The sequence below is a fragment of the Alligator sinensis genome, unplaced genomic scaffold (assembly GCF_000455745.1).
Source record: "Alligator sinensis unplaced genomic scaffold, ASM45574v1 scaffold219_1, whole genome shotgun sequence".
In the NCBI taxonomy this organism is placed as follows: domain Eukaryota; kingdom Metazoa; phylum Chordata; order Crocodylia; family Alligatoridae; genus Alligator; species Alligator sinensis.
This window is the reverse complement of record NW_005841866.1, coordinates 3,015,648-3,032,989: the sequence shown is the minus strand read 5'-3', so window position 1 is coordinate 3,032,989 and position 17,342 is coordinate 3,015,648. Positions and strand designations below refer to the sequence as shown.

The 17,342-nt window shown below is 38.4% G+C and overlaps 1 protein-coding gene across 1 annotated transcript in view; it reads left to right on the top strand.

Annotated features, from left to right (window-relative positions):
* The window catches only part of USP34 (ubiquitin specific peptidase 34), a 210,217-nt gene that overhangs the window by 116,160 nt on the left and 76,715 nt on the right, over positions 1-17,342 (top strand). The window contains 9 exon segments of the mRNA XM_006016759.2: positions 90-176; positions 2,892-3,092; positions 5,325-5,407; positions 6,743-6,783; positions 7,618-7,742; positions 9,561-9,713; positions 10,870-10,974; positions 15,138-15,193; positions 15,285-15,405. Of these exon segments, the coding sequence (XP_006016821.1) occupies positions 90-176; positions 2,892-3,092; positions 5,325-5,407; positions 6,743-6,783; positions 7,618-7,742; positions 9,561-9,713; positions 10,870-10,974; positions 15,138-15,193; positions 15,285-15,405 (972 nt within the window).

The window sequence follows — 17,342 nt, the reverse complement described above, 5'->3', positions numbered from 1 at the left end:
TTAAATTTATTGCTTGTGCTGAGGCAAGCAGTTTTTAAATATCCTGTGTACCTGCTTTTTCTAACATTGCTGTCATGATTTACTTACAGTTTGTTGCTGCTGGAGGGCTTCAACAGTTGTTAGAAATTTTTAATTCTGGAATTCTAGAGCCTAAAGAGCAGGAATCATGGACTGTGGTAGGTGATTATTCACTGTGGTAACAAGTTCTGAGGTAGCTGCTTTTAAGTACTTCTGTGACTGTCAGCCTTTGTTATGTTTACTTGCAGAATTTATTCAATAAATGAGAAGAAATGGAAAATAGAAAATGCACACTGAAAGTTGCAGCTGATCGGCCGATTTGTTTTTCCATCTGTAACGCATAGAAACCCATTGCTAAATTTATGCCAGTAAACATGCCTACATACTACGGTGTATTTTTCTCGAATGTAACATTGGTCATGTAATTGTAGTTTTAATATGCCCTTTAAAACCTTTAGCTTTTCTATTTCTGACTTCTCTTTGTTTTATGATGACATTTTTGTATTTTTTTTTCTGTGCGTGTTTATTTTTGCTTTTTTTTTCCTGTAGTTCATAAGAAAAAAAAATCTAGTTTGTAGATATAAAAATCCAGTACATATTGATAATGCTTTCCTGGAGTAAGGTTGTGGATCCAGGCACTGGGAACTCTTTTAGCTGCACCGATGCAATTGCAGGATCAGGGCATCAGTTTGCTAATACTAACTACAAATGTGGGAAACCAGTGTATTCTTTAGAAGGATGTTTGGTCTATGGACTGGAAGAGAAGTCTGTCACTGCACTACTGCCTTAAAAATCAAATTTGTCAGTGGTATCTCTTCCTCTTCTATGCCAGCAATCAGAATTTCTTGGTCCCTAATCTATGACAGTCACCAAGATAATACAGCAGCATTGTGGCTAAGGGTTTAAATACAGACGTTTCCTAACAATGCACTTTAGTGTTAATTGATTACATATAATTTTGTCTTTCATCCTTTTTTGTCTATCAGTTAATCTGAGATAAATTTATCTCGTGCTGCATATTGTTTTACAGTTTGAGTTTCTTTTTTTTGTTTGTATCGGTTAGACTGAGTTTGTTGTTCAGTTATTTTTAGTGTGATCATTTCAATAGTAAATAACTTGTCAGGGTTTAAATACTGGTCAGAGTTTAGGATTTTAAAGTTTCTCTAATACTAGAAAACTGAGTTTGTATACAGTTTTGAAGAGAGAATGGTTGTTTTGAGCCTTGGGTTTTCAAATTTTGCTTTTTTTTAATATCAAATACTTGATATACTTTTCTACTCCTGTGGCGCTTGACATCTGCTGAGACAGGCTTTTGAACAGCAATTGGAGAGAGGAGACTGTCTCTCTCTATCCCTAACTTACAAAGAAATTTGATTTAGAGCCTTAGTTGATCATACACATAAGTTTTTTGAGCAAGAGCAGTAATGTGACATTGAAGGCCCTGGCATTTATGAATTAATGGGGTGATTGGGATCTGAGGAATTTTATGCTGTACCCCAAAATATCACATGTCCTGCCATGTCACAATGCATGGTAGGATGCATGATGTTGAGATGGAACATGTGATTATGCGGATACAAATTGCCCAGCTGCTGGGGCTGAACTTGGACCCTATGCTGCTCCCAGATTAATCTGCTGGGATTGAGCTGTAGGCAGCTGTGACCTGAACCCAGGGCAGCCCATGTATCTGATCCAAATGCTTAGCTCAGCTGGGCTGCCTGTGTGGTTTTTAAAAGCATGGGGAGCCTTAGATGGTGAGAGCTGGCACCGCAAGCTTTTAACCACTGTATACAGCTCAGCTGGGCTACACACATGGTTATTAAAGGCCCAAAGTGTGGGAAACTTGAGATCGGGGAGAAGCTGTCTGGTCGTGGGCTCCTGGTGCCCTCGGCTTTCAAAAACTGCACATGCAGTTTAGACTTGGGACTGCTCTATGCTCAGTCCCACAGTGGAAATCCAGGCTGCTTTCCACTTGGAAACCTAGGGCAGTTGTGTCTCAGACCTTGAGGATGCTTCCTGCTCAAACTTGACACTCAACTGAGTTTCAGGATCAGGTAGGGGGCAGCTTCAGATCTGGCATATGCCACACATTTAGTTTTAAGGCATGATGCATATCTGCCACAAAGATGTTCTAGGTATCTAGATATATCTATAGATATAAATATCTATAGATATATCTATAGAAATACAATGTAGAGCATAACTAATGTAAAACATATCTATATCTATATATATGTGTATAGAATTATATATGAATGTGTGGCATGTTATCATTTATGATATGATTAACACAATTACATAATAAATATAACATCTGTTAGGGCCATAAGATGCACCATCAGTCCTGCAGTAAACATGCTAGCATAGATTTCTGAACTTCTGTAGTGTCTCAAACTTCAATGGAACTCTTATGTGTGTGTTTGCCCTGCTGGTGGTGCTGGACAAAGGCATAGCAGCACAACTGAGATTCTTGGAAGTGGGAACTCTAGAAGGAAATAAAATGTAGAATGGTATTTTTAATGTGGTTTCTATTTAATATATCAGATATATTCCAGTATAAATACTGGAAAATGTTTACTGTACAATTGAATATGCTATCATATTTTCCTTTTATCAGTTCACACATCAGATGATCTCCTAAATGCACTGCTAATTTAGACTAGTTCCTATAACCTTCCTCATTGTAAGGAAAAAAGAGTTCAGTACCAACCCCTCTTAAAATCTTTAAGACTTAAAAATAAGTCTTATTAGGTCTTGTCAGTTAGTGTGTTGTTTAAGCTTTGTAGCATTGAAGTTCAAGCATAAGCAAAGAATTGTTTGTGAAGTAAATTTCTGAAAAAGGAAAATTTAAATTTTCTTCTTCTTCTTCACAGTGGCAGCTAGACTGTCTTGCCTGCTTGCTGAAGTTGATATGCCAGTTTGCAGTTGATCCTTCAGATCTAGATTTGGCTTATCATGATGTCTTTGCTTGGGCTGGAGTGGCGGAGAGCCACAGGAAAAGAACGTGGCCAGGCAAGTCCAGGAAGACTGCCAGCGACCATGCCAAGGGTCTTCATATACCTCGTCTCACAGAGGTAGGAAACAAGTAATATATGTGTATATTTTTTTCAATTTTAGGAAAATAATGTCTTTTACAATTTGAAGATAATGTGAGCTATAAAACCTTGTGATCTTTTATTCTAATGAAGAAAAATAGAAAAAGAGTAATATAAATAAAGAATAGCTTAGTGAAAGATCTATTTAAATTAATCAAAATGCTTGTGGTGGTTCCTACCACCTAAGTTTAATTAGAAATTAATTTTGTATCTTTCTTCTAAGACCTGTAGTTTTATAAGCTTTTATGTTGACAGTATATGAATTGGTATTTCTGCATGTTTGTGGTGATTTGGTTTTTCATTGTTTATGTTTTATTTCTTGCTTTAATCAATTCCTTTTATTTATGACAGCTTTTCACTCATACATTGTGCTGGTACCTTCTGTCTTTGCAGAGACTTAGGCCCCTTCTACATGTTACAAGTATTGTGCAGTTAACTGGTTAATCATGCAGTTACCTTGAGATTGGCTACACATGCAAAGTAGCTATCACACAATAATAAGCTCCTGAGCCCTGAAGATCACGGTTGCTGTGTTCCCCAATGCTTGGTGGTACATGAAACTCCCAGACCCACATGAGGCACTTGATCCCAGCTGTGCCTTACCCACAGCTGGGATTGAGACCTCTGCAGCTGATGGGGCACTGGATCCAAGCCTCACAGGCAGCTGGGACCCAGGGACCCCGCAGCTGACAGGCACTGGGTTCCGGTTGCACCTTGTGCAGTCTTACTTAGCAAAGAGGATGCCCAGCTATGGGTGCCTGCTTCTTGGCAATGCAGGGAGACCCCAGGATCAGGCTCCCCCCTACCCTGACAGTAAGGCATGATGGAGCTAATGTACAATCTCACAGTTGTGCCTCCTGCCATGCACATGTGGCATAGCAGGAGGTGCGATTGTGTGGATCACACATTAGATCCACTTGCACCTTTACCTGCACATGTAGAGGGAGCCTTAGTACACCAAGTGAAAGGTAGCTTGCTTCATTTTGGAAGCTACTCTTTACAAAAGCATCTTAGTGTACACAAGTGTGCCCGTGTACAGAGTTAGTGCCCTGTCAATTCACACTCTAACTCCCCTGTATACTAATTTCCCATGTGTCAAGCTGTAGAACTTGGCTAATATTATTTTGGTCTCGGACAACTCAAGATACTCATTGAAGATGAGATTGCTGTTAAGCACATGATAAACTTTTTGCTGTGTGCACATATTGAGATCCAGAACTATGAATTGAAACCAGATAACCCATTTTTCTTTAAATACTGTTCACGAGGCTAGCACATAACTCTACTGGAAGTATTGTGTTAAAACAGAAATTTAGACTGTAGGAACCTTTACTGTATAGGCTATGTATAAAATTCATTAGTATTTTAATGATATTTACAATGCTATTAGTTATAACTTCTTATACGTCTCATAAGGATCAGTGAGAGCAATCTTTATTTTGTAGATTTTTTGTTAAATTCATGTTCCAAGAGACTATTTTCAAACTTCCTTTTTAAAAATAGTTTCCATCTTTATAGTTAAGAAGGAAAGTTTAAGTTGCATTGTGTTTGTATTGTCAAAATGTATTTACAACCAGGAGGGCCAGAAACTTGGATTTATTATCAATGAAGTATTAGATTATGGATTATCCAGTTACCATTATAGTATGTTTGTAACTTGAGGTGTATCACCTTCCATTGGTGAAGATTTTGACAATTTAAAAAATGAACAAGCCAACTTTTAAATTAGGTTAATCCATTATGCATTAGATAGTCTGTGCTTGACATAGTTTAATGGTGAATTAATGAATAACATTTGCAGCTCAAGGAACATGTACTTGTTGAGTTAGAGAATTCCATGAAAATAGCAGAGAAACAAGCCTTGATTTTAAAAAGGAAGTATTTTAATAGTTTACATTTCAAAACCAAGAGTATTTTTACTGCAAGAATTGAATAGATCGTTCAGCCGTTTCTGGAAGAGTTTTAGTGTCAGATTGGACATTTGCTTTTATATTTTACTGAATGAATTTGAAAAGGATTTTAGTTCTGATTAATTATAATAGAGTTTTAAGTATAGAATTAATATCAATGTTGCTAGCATGCATGCATGCAAGAATACAGCTTGGGGGGCAGTTTAAAAATTCACAGAATATGTATAATTTAAAAAAACCACTGCTCTTTGTATTAACTGTTTCTTCTCTGTTTTTTCTTTTGACTTCAATTTTTTGAAAGGTATTTCTTGTACTTGTCCAGGGAACCAGTTTGATTCAGCGGCTTATGTCTGTTGCTTATACATATGACAACTTGGCACCTAGGTATGATACATTTTATTTCTGTAGCAAGATTTATAAGGTGTGGGCATTTTCATGGTAGCTTTAAATATAAAAGTTCATTTTTCTACAGGCAAGCATGAATAAAAGGTGTGAAAGACAAGCTAAATGATAGCTGTAGACTTCCCTGTCATTTAATTTAGTCAAGTTGTTCTTAAACTTATTTCATGTGGTGGACCACAATAAAAGAAGGATCTTTTCATGTACCTTCTTCCATCCTAAGACTATTTTCTGACTTTCTTTTTAGTAGTTGGAATAATTGATTGCAGGACAATGTGAAAGAGAAAACATTGAAATGAAGTAATTTGAATTCTGTTTCTGTGGTGGTTCAGATTTGTTCTTTTTCCCATCCCTGATTTTATGTCAATAATATTTGCATACACTTAATAACTTAATGCTCTATATTCATTGCATTCTTCATTTCTGTTATTGCTATAAGTTGCTTCATAGTGTGGTTCTATCTTTCCGTATGTTTATTACTTTCTTCCATCCACAAACTTGGTTGTGGCTGAATTTAAATAAAAATGAAGTTACAGAATTTAAGGAAGATATAAAATAGGTGTCTGGTGCACAGACAGGTTCCTTATAAGCAAACACAAACTATAATTTGGAAACTGTGTCTCCTAGTTTGGACTGCAGAAAACATTAGTCTGTTAGGGGTGTCAAACATGAGCTGCACAGGTGGTATGACTGGGGGCTTCTCATAGGCCAGCCACCTACCTCCATGGACTAGATTCGGAACTCGGAGCTTATTGCCTTGATGCCAGGGGTTTATTCACCCCTGGCAACTAAGGGGGAAAAAAAAGGAGGAGGTGCGGGCATGTAGCAGTCATGTTAACTCCCACGGTTCCAGATCTGTGCTGAAACCGTGGCTCCCACAGCCCAGGTGATTAACACTGCTGCCACTGCTCACAGGTCATCCTGCCAGCAGGAAGCCCCATAGTCTGGATTTGGTCCGTGGAGCCAACAAATTTGAAACCCCTGGTCTTTGTTAATGTACCTCCTATATGTGTAAAATCACATTTAATTTTGGGTTTCTTGCTGTAAAATAATAATCTTAGCTATTCAGTTGCAGTAAATATGCCATCCTAGAATGTCCTTGCTACATACATTTCAAAGTAAAACTACATTTCAAATTATATTTACTTTGAGAGAGAGAGAGAGAGAGAGAGAGAGAGAGAGAGAGAGAGAATGCAGCTTAAGTGAATGTGAGAGCAATGTTGTTTCAGTTATGGCATTTCTGAATGTAATGTCTCACTTATGGTTTTTAGTAGCATTTAACTGATATTGTGTTTTGTTTTGTTTTTCTTCTTTGCCTAGGGTCTTGAAAGCTCAGTCTGATCACAGGTCAAGACATGAAGGTTAGTTTTACTGAAAATACTTGTTCAGTGGTAATAATGAAAGTGGTATAGGTTATAAAAATCTGTGGATTTGATTCATTCCAACTAATGTAAAGGTGTGTGAAATTGCAATTTTTTTTCTCAGCTAGCTACTGTGCTTCAGGTTAGGGTTCATATCCTTTGAGGAATGTGGACAGTATTTTTACCATCTACCTCCTCTAGAGATTTTTAATTAAGTACAAATTTTAAATTGAATTAAATTAATAAATTAAATGAATACATTACATTTTAAATTGAAGCATAGTTTCAAGGAGGGTCCTGTTTCGGAGAACTGCCTGGTCAATTTATTCCCCATGTGTACAAATATACAGATGTGTCCCCTTAGAGTTAGGCCTTTTCTTGGAAGGAACCCCCTTTCTTCCTGTTCTGAGAGTCATGTCTCCATGTTTTTAGAGGAGTCAGAATTCTTATAACTCTTCAAAATTAGGGCCTTGGTAAGGGGAAGAAAGAGGCATGGAGGGCAAAGCTGGTTCAAGGAATACCAAAGTTTGTGCTAATATAATCTATCAGGAAATTACCCCCTCAGCACCTTAAATTGTAGGGAAGCAGGAAGGGAATTGCACATCAGTGTGGTATTGTTTTAATAGTGGGTCAGTAGCTTAGAGTGATCATCAGCAATCGGTAAAGAAATTAATAATTTTTTTTAGGTTTGTTAGCATCCTAGATGCCTAAAGCGATTTTGTTTTCACTCAATATCACAATTAGAGATGTAATATTCTCTTGTGCTTTGACTCTTCAAACAGAAGTCTTCTTCATTGGAAGTCATAGTATTTTTTCCACCTGATTTCCCCTTAGTTACTCATTATTCAATGTGGCTTTTGGTGAGTTGGGCTCACTGCTGTTCTTTGGTGAAATCCAGTTTGGCAGACAGCGATCATTTACAAGATTGGCTAAAGAAACTCACCCTTCTCATTCCAGAGGTAAGATGAAGAGATATTTGCATATTAGTTAGTTTAATATATTACGGGCAAGATTTAGTCCTCTTGTTAGCTGATGCAGATGAAATTCAGTGTTGGTAAGTACAAAGTGATGAACATGGGGGAAAAATAACCTGAAATGCATATACATGATGATGGGCTGCTACTGCTCAAGAAAGAGATCTTCAAATTAGTGCAGATGGTTCCCTGAGAACATCAGCCTAGTGTAAATCAGCAGTCAAAAAGGCAAATAGAGTGTTCAGAATTATTAAGAATGGAATTGAAAACAAAACAGAAAACTTCATTATGTCACTATATAAAATTCATTGTATGCCTGCACCTTGAGTTCTGTACCTCTTCTGCCTGGTCCCTTCATCTAAAAAGGATATAGTAAAGGTAGAAAAGGAGCAGAGAAAGCAACAAGCATGACCAGTGTAATAGAGAGGCCTTTGTGTGAGGAGAGACTAAATAGGTTAGAATTCTTCAGCTTAAAGAAAAGAGGATGCGGGGGATATGGTAGAGGTATATAAAATCATGAACAGCATGGAGAAACTACATACAGATTTACTATGGTATTTATTGTCTCTGACAGTACTAGAATTAGGGGACATACAGTGATTTTATCAGGTAGCAAATTTAAAACAAACGAATGGAAGGTCTTTTCACATAGTATATATTTAACGTGTGCAACTCGTTGCCACAAGATGTTGTAGAGGTTGATAATTTAGTCAGGTTCAAAATAGAATTGAACAGATCATACAGATTCAGTCCATCATTGAATATTCAACATGACAGTCAGGAGAACAACACCCAAAGTATTATTTTCTAGACCTCTAAATACTGAGAAGAGGAGCAGGGGACAGATAAGATCAGTCTGGCATGGCTGTGCATAAATATTCTTTCCCTTAACATCCACTGTCTGACACTGAGATGCAGATTACTGTTCCTGAATGGACTTGTAGTCTTACCCGGTATGACATGATCTTACTCTGCTGAATTCAAAGAAGTTTGTTGCCAATGATGCCAAGTGATATCTGGTTTAAGACCCAGCAACCACTTACATTCTCTGAATTTAATGACTAAAAAGTATGTTTTTTTTCCATTAGGAAAATAACTACTTTTTTTTTTTGCAGAGAGTTAAATCAGGTGAAAATTGAAACTGAGTATTAAAATGTTAATAAATTAAGATTCATGTGTTTCCTTAGTTGGAAAATCATTTTGGTTTGGTTTAATTGTTGTACTGAGCATGTATAATGGAAAATTTCTTTGCTTGCTAGTGGCTACTTAAATGTAGAAGGCCTGTGGTTTTGTAAGAGAAAACATTTTATTTGATGCTCTAGCCAAATGATTCTAGAGCAAGGAGCATGTAAGATTCCTAAATTGAATACCTCTGAATTTTTTTCTTTTCTTAAAAAAAAAAAAAAAAAAAAATAACGAAAAGGAGTGAAAAAATGAAGATGTCTATTGAAAATAAAAACATTAAATATAAGACCAGGAATGCAGGAATATTTGTTCTAAAAAGCACATAAGCTCTCTCATTGTACATTTTTTTTTCTTTTAATATTTGTCAGAAAAGAAGCCACAAGGGGTGAGGTAAAGACAGGTTAACTTTCCTGGTGGCACCTTACTTTTGCATTTTTCTGAATCTGATTATTAAGTGAATATTAAGCTGCAAAAATCAACCTCTGGAAGGATAATATCCTGCCTTGGTCCAATAGCTGTATTAAGAACAGTAACATATACGCATTGATGAAAGAGAAGAGTAAAAGGTAATCACATCTACAGTATTACTTTTTAACCATTTGAATTTTTTTCTTTCAGACTGCAGTTCGCCATGAGTCCTGTAATGGCCTGTACAAATTATCTCTTTCTGGTTTGGATGGGGGAGACTCAATTAATCGATCTTTTCTGCTACTGGCGGCATCAACGTTATTAAAGTTTCTTCCTGATGCTCAGGCACTAAAGCCTATTAGGGTGAGAATTTAACTATTTGCTTCACTTGCATGTCAGTGGTAAATTTGTCATTTGTTTGTTTTTTTTAATTGAAAGAGAAAAGATTATAAAGAAGAACAATGGGAAAGAAAAATAATCCTTGATCGTTATGGCTGAAATTCACTCCTTTCTGGAAAGCCCATGTAACATATAGAAATAACAATTATTTAACTAAAGGTCTGAAATTCATTCCATTTTTTCAAGAATAATACTGTAATCCTGAATAACTTCATATATAGTTTTGTCTGGAATTATACTGGGAGGAGTAGTAATTGTTTTTCAGATTTGTTCTTTGTATTAATCCAGCTTAATTTCTGAAAATAGGAAAGCCCTTCATTAAACCAGTGTTACTTTGTATGTGGCTTTTTTTTTTTTTTTAAACCTTGCTGATCCCAGTTCTGCGCAGAAGTCAGTCTTATTATCACCACAACAAACTGAAGTGACAGGTTCATGCTGTTTTAGACTAGTTAGAGATAAATTAAAACCAATTTCAGGAGGTTTCCTCAAGGCTTTGCATCAGCTTTAAACAATCTGTTTCTAAATTAGTTTGAATAGGGAGAAAGCTTTCCTGCCTCCAAGTAGCTCCTGTTGCTATCTTGCCTATTATGGAAGGCTGCCAAAATCTTATTTCCAGTTGGGAGGTCAGATTCAACAAGATTTTCTTAGGTCAGTTAGAAAGGAGCGCAAATAAAGTAACATACTTCTCAACAATGCAAGAAGCTGTATCAGTAGCATTCTGCTTCAGCTATTGTGATAGCAATTTTCTAAATTATTGTGTTAAATGTGAAAGTAAAAATATCATGAAAAATTCCCACAATTCATTGTTGTTGTTGTGGTAGCTTGTTTGGGGAACTCTGATTTCGTAAGTATTAACAGAAAATTCAAAAGAAAATATAATTACTTTGTTTTATCATTTATTTTTTATGTTAGACGAAAAGTGCATCATTTCCAATCTGGAATTAATTTCAGTTTCTGTCCATCATTTTATTTGGTTTCTGATTAAGATGGATGTTGTTGGAAATAGCAAATCTGTTAACTGCAGCAGAAGTATCCTTAGCTTGTTCTACCCTACTTTTTAAGCTGTCCAAATTGTTCTTTAGGCATAGTTTTTGATAAAAAATAAAAATATATTTTACAGATAGAGGATTATGAAGAAGAACCAGTGTTGCGACCTGGTTGTAAGGAGTATTTTTGGTTGCTATGCAAACTGATTGATAACATACATGTAAAAGATGCCACACAGGTAGGTGTGATTTAGTTTAGTCTCAATTAACAGGTGTTTTTCATTTTTTCGCTTTGTCAGTTGTATTTGCACTGGTAAAATTTTGCTCTTAAAATAAAATAAGCATATTCTGTATTTAAAATGTGTGGAATATTTATAGATATTTCTTTAAAAAGAGAGGCTATTATATGCATGTATTAAATAACTCTCTTATTACTTAATAAAAAACAAAATACCCAAGCTCTCTGGATTTTAACACTGAAATTGATAAAATAATTTACATAGAATCATAGAAAATTAGGAAGAGACCTCAGGAGGTCATCTACTCCAACCCTCTGCTCAAAGCAGAATTGTCCCCAACTAGATCATCTCACTCAAGGCTTTGTCTAACTGGGTCTTAAAAATCTCCAAGGATGACAATTCCACTACCTCATTGGGTAACCTGTTCCAGTGTTTTACTACACTCCTAGTGATAAAGTTCTTTGTAACATCTAACCTAAACTTCCCTTGCTGCAACTTGAGACCATTGCTCCTTGTTCTGTCATCTACCACCACTGAACACAGTCTAGCTCCATCCTCTGTGGAACCATCCCTCAGGTAGTAGAAGTTTGTTATTAAATCCCCCCTGTCTTCTCTTCTCCAGATTAAATAAACCCAGTTTCCTCAGCCTTTTCTTAAAAGTCATAAGCCCCAGCTCCCTAACAATTTGGAAGCCTGCCAGTGCCTGAATCATTAGGGGTGCACCGATAGAGATTTTGGGGGCTGATACTGATAGCCGATATTTAAGGAGGCATATTGGCCGATACCGATCCGATATCAATATAGCTGGCATCAGGTGGTAAGTTCGGTGTGGTGGGAGGGGAGCAGGGAGGGAAGGGGCATGGGGGGGTGAGCAACACCACCCCCCCCATGGTGAGGGAGGGGGCAGGGGCAAGTGCTGCCCACACCCTTGGAGGGCAGGGCCAGTGGGGGGCCTCTGGATCTGTGCAGCGTGGAGCAGCAGCAGGGCAGAGCCAGAGCCAGCATTGCGTGGGGCTGTTCTCACCAGGGGCTGGGCTTGGAGTGGGCTTCGTTGGTGCTGGGAGGAGACTACAGCCACCCCAAATTTTGCCGTAGCTCCACTTCCAGCCCTGCGCTGTCAGGTGCAGCCCTGGCTGTATGCCCCACCTTGGGGAAAAGTGCCAGCAAAAGCCGCAGCTGTGCTGGGCAGCGGCACAGGGTTGGGAGTGGAGCTGCGGTGAAATTTGGGGTGGCTACAGCCTCTTCCCAGCACTGCCAGAGCCTGCTCTAAGCCCAGCCCCCAGCAAGAAAAGCCCTGCGCAGCACCAGCTCTGACTTCCCTGCAGCAGCAGCCTGCCCCATGCTGTGCAGATCTGGAGGCACCTCCCCCAGGGTACAAGCAGTGGCGGGAGCTGCCCCCATCCCCAGAACTGCTCCTTTGTCCCCTGCCCCCCCGCCCCGTCCCAGCTGGGCAGCACCTGCCCCTGCCTCACGGTGGGGGGCATTAATCTGCTCTTCCACGCCCCTTCCCTCCCCTTCCAATTTACCAGCTGGAGGCAGCTCTCCATACTGCTAGCTCTGCTCTGTGCTGTGCTGCAGCTGTGCACAGCACGGGCATTTATCAGCCAAATTATTGGCCCCATCAGGCTGATATCCAATATAGACAATTTTCTTTATATCAGTACTGATCTGATATCGGATGGATGTATCGGTATGCCTCTAATCATTATAATAAAATACATTTTAAATACCTATATATTTTGATGTTTGATTTGGGTTTTTTTATTCTGGAAAATCAGAGCTCCCCCTGCTCCCTTTTTCTCACAAGGATATGGGTTCAGCTGTGGCCATTCCTTCTCCCTCCCCCCCACCCCGCTCCGTCCTGCTACTTAGTGGCACTGAGGAACCTGATATGCCGGTGCCCTGCATCTGCCCATGCCGTTGCTTCTCACTCCCAACCCACAGTTGTTCTTTCCCCCACCATGCTGGAGTGGGGGCCCCAGTTGCCCCCCGCCCTGGCTGGCCCTGCACAGACTCACAGAACTCCAGCAGAGGAAGGAGGAGGGGGGGCCTTCAGGGGCAGCAGAGAGCTGTGTAGCTGGGCTGTTGAGGGTTGATGCCCATGCTCACACATGCCTGCCCCACACACAACCCCCTGGACAGTCCCCAAGCTTTGGCCCTCCAAGCTTCCCCCATCCCATAGACTTACCTGTATCCAGCTGTTGGGGCTGCTCGCATTACCCTGCCTTGGTTGCATTGCCAGCCGTGTGTGTGCGTGCATAAACGCACATGGTTCTCCCTGCCTTCAGTTGCCCTCCTCCCCCTGCTCCCCTGGACTACTACTAGCCTGCAAAGAGAAATCCAGCTTCCCACTTCAAGGGGGAAAGGCTGTGTTTTTCTCCTTTAAAAGGGAAAATAAATGTTTTCCCACATTTTTCTGCAGGAAATGGAAAACTGAGACCCCTGTTGATCCCTTATATTGGTAAAAGTGTAATGTCTGTATCTGGTCCTGTAGAGCAGCAATGGAGTCTGCTGCTGCTAGGGAGACATTTCAAAACTCAGAATTTGGGTTCATGAAAGTTTGTGTTCTATATATCTATGGCTATCTTATTTAGTTAGTCTAAAAAGGTGCATATCTACCTTCTGAGAGATTCCAAGCCATGTTTTTGCCACTGAATTCAGGAGGGTTTTTTTGGGGGGGGAAAGGGGTTGCTCCCTTGACCTGAGCATTTGCCCAAAAATAATGGGGTGAATTCTCTTCCTAGCAGTAGCAAAATCCAGTGCCACTCTTGAGAATTAAAAATTTTTGGAGTCCCTTGCTTGCGTTTGCTCCTACATGACAAAGCCTCCAAAGCAAAAGGGAAATGGGGAAAGGAGAGGAAGGACTGCTGCAGTTGTCTTGGCCAGTTATGTCTCATGGCACCCCTCCTTAGAGTTGAGGCACCCCTCAGAAAATGCCAACTCTTCTCACTTTCGGGTTTTTTTGCTACAAAAAAATAGAGCAATTCTTTTGTTGCAACAAACTCAGAAGGACCATAACAGGTCAGAATTTTTTTTAATTTAATGATTTCTTGTTCAAAATTTCTGAGTGTTGCAGCACCTTGCTTGAGAACCAGTGAGAGTGGCTGCTATATTCGGTGCCAGATGGAGGTGTTTCCTTGAGGCCATGTAGCTTAGTACAGTAAGTCTAGAAACCACAAATGTATAAATTATTTTGGCCAAGACCATCTGCTAGGCTGGAGTCCAGTCTTTTGCCAAAAAAGTTGTTCCTTTTAGCAACAGGAACTCGAACTTATACAGCCAGACAGGGTGACTGGGAACAATTAATTTTGGCTAACTTTGCTATTGTCACCTAGCTTGTGATAATGGGCAGAGGTTGCTTTTTCTCAGGGAAGTTCACAAACTGCTTCATCCTTAAAATGATGTAGTATAATTATTATTTGTGTTTATTGTGATAGCTCATAGAGATGTACCAAGAATTGGGGCTGTGTTGTAGTAGGCACTGTACAAAGATCAATAGAGACTGCCCTATAAAACCTTAAAAGTAGGTCATAGCGTAAATTATATGATAATAGCAAGCATGTAAGTGTAGTTTGGGGGGAAGAGTATAGGTAGGAAAGGGTAAGCTAAAAAGTAGAGAGAGAAAGGACACCAGAGGGAAGGGGATTGAGGGTGATAGGGCAGAGAGGTAGGTAAGTGGGCACATGTGAAATTAAGTTGAGGGAGAGGAAGAGGGCTGATAGAAAATAAGCCCGGACCTGTCTCAATTCTAAAAAGTTCTCTGTGTGTCCAAAATCACATTTTTGACTGCTTCTGTAATTGCAGACTGGAGTGTCCAGTTGGATCTTCTCTGCAGTTTATAATCTATGTTTCTTTACCCATATTAATAGCTGATATTTTTGTAACTTGTGGAATTGAAGTCGGAATTTGAAATTTTCAATATAATCAACAAAATATTAAATAGTGTTACACATATTTTGATATAAATACACATTTGTTGAAAACTTACGTTTTAGATGTTTTACATTTTTCTATATCTTGTTGGCTCCTGAAATTGCAAATTCTTCTTCAACAAATTTATCTGTAATTGCAAACTAAGTTTATTTAGGACAGTTTATGAATCAACTAAGAGATATATAATTATTTTCCATTTATGTTCCATTTTCTTTGTTTTTTTAATTCAGACAACATTGCTTGATTTAGATGCCCTAGCAAGACACCTGGCTGACTGCATTCGGAGGTAAACTTTGCTAGTGATAATTTTATGTGAAATTTTCTGTTTCATTTTTAATGCAGTAAAAAAGTCTATTTTTTCTTTTTTTTTTCTATAGCAGAGAAATCCTTGACTATCAAGATGGTAACATAGAAGATGATGGGCTAACAGGACTTCTGCGGCTTGCAACAAGTGTTATTAAACACAAGCCGCCCTTTAAATTTTCACGGGAAGGACAGGTAGGGATAAAAGACCTAGAAAAGATTATCAAATAAATAATGTCACATTTTGTTACTGTATTTAACCTTTGTCCTTTCTTGAGCATAGTTGCTGTAAATACTGGTTTTATGGTGATTGCCAGAAACATGTTTGCTAATTGGATTGAAAGAGTAAAGTGGAGCTTATTTTTGCATCCTTTCTCCCTATCTTCAATGTATTTTTAATCTTAAAACAAAATTGTTATGTTTTAGAGAGCCTGTTTAATTTTGCTTATTGCTAAGTATTTTCAAGATTAATCATGTTTAATCAAGTTCTTACAAATCACCAATACCTATTATTCCTTGGCCAAAACCTGAGGCACCCAGTGTACTTATGAAAGATCTTAGCATAGCTTTTAAAGCTGTGAATCAGCTGCACAGCTAGACAGTTTATGAGCCACAAGAATTATGTACCATTCCTCCTAATCCTTGTATGTGTTGTAGAGATTGAGGCAAAACAGAATTATGGACAGTTCTCTGCACTTCATGGATGCAGTTGGCCCAAACCCTGACATTGACAAGGGACTTGCACATGTTCGTCTTCCCTGTGGCAGTGCTCAGCCTGCATTGCAGCTTGGCTTTTTAGGATTGAAATTCCACTTCTAAGATAACAAGCAAAGCCATTTAACAACTTGATTTGCTCTGTTCTCCAGTGCTTTGTTCAAAAGTAGTCTGGCTATGGGAGTGATTTATAGAATTGCACGTGAAAGTTGAGACAATCACATCAAGCCTCATCTACTGTAATTTGCTGACATTCATTGTCTTACTTAATAATGTATATTTCAGATAATTTGATTATCTCCTTCTAACTTGGGCATTAACTGAAATGTTTAGTATCTTCAATAAGAGTATTTACAATATGTCTTATATAACTTCATATGTAGAGAATATGTTTTGTAGAAGAGTAATAAGACAGGAGTCTCCCTTTGAATTTTAGCCTATATAAATAACTTATAGTTGACCAGTGGGGAATGGGATATAGGAAAAAAACGAGTGATTGGACAGTAGAATTTAGCAAATCTTGTTAAATATCTTTTTTATTATAATGAACTGTAACATGGATTTGGAGGTTTTTAGCTCATTTTGGTAGCTTAACTTTGAGAGATTTAGTTCTTTAGACTTCTTTAAAAAAGTTTGTTTTAAGGAGGGATCTGGTGGAAGAGGGCCTAGAAAGCAGGTCTGGATGGGAAGTCAAGGCATTAGAGCATAGCGTGAAACAGTGCCGGTCACAGGGGAAGGAGGACATGAGAGACAGTTGGCTATGTAGCTTGGACAGAAGACTAAATGAAAAAATAAAATAAAACAGAGAGGAAGTTGGGTAGGATTTTGAAGATAAAGTCAGGAATTTAGATGGATAGGTATATTGTAGGGAAGCCAGGAAACAGGTTTGAAGAAGGGCTTAATATGAACAGAACAGTGGCTACAGTTGATTTTTTTTTTCCAAGAAACTTTTGCTTAAAGACCTGAGTCCCAACACGTTATCTGACAATAAGTCTTGAACTAACATAGTTTTAAAAAGTATGTAAAATTATATATCGCATGTTATAGATTATTCTATTATTTATTTCACAATGCTACTTTGCTGCAAGCAAGTTATTTTCCTTTTAAATAGCATAAAATATAAAGGAACAGGATTGCTGGAGACAGTGTTTTTGTTTTTTATTTTGAGACATTTGAGCTGTCTCTTCAGTAAAAATATTGGAGGCTGTTCAGCTTTGTCCAGGATATTCTGAGGCTTAGGCACATGCCAGTCACCTTCACTTCAAATTCACACTTTGTCCTCGTAGGGAATAGAGATGGTTCAGCACATATACCAGTAGTTTCTCGTCAAATCCCATAAATCTTTTGCCTTTTACTAAAGATTTCCGAGGGGACATTCAACAACGTATCAGTAGGACAATCCGCCAAATTCTCTTTCC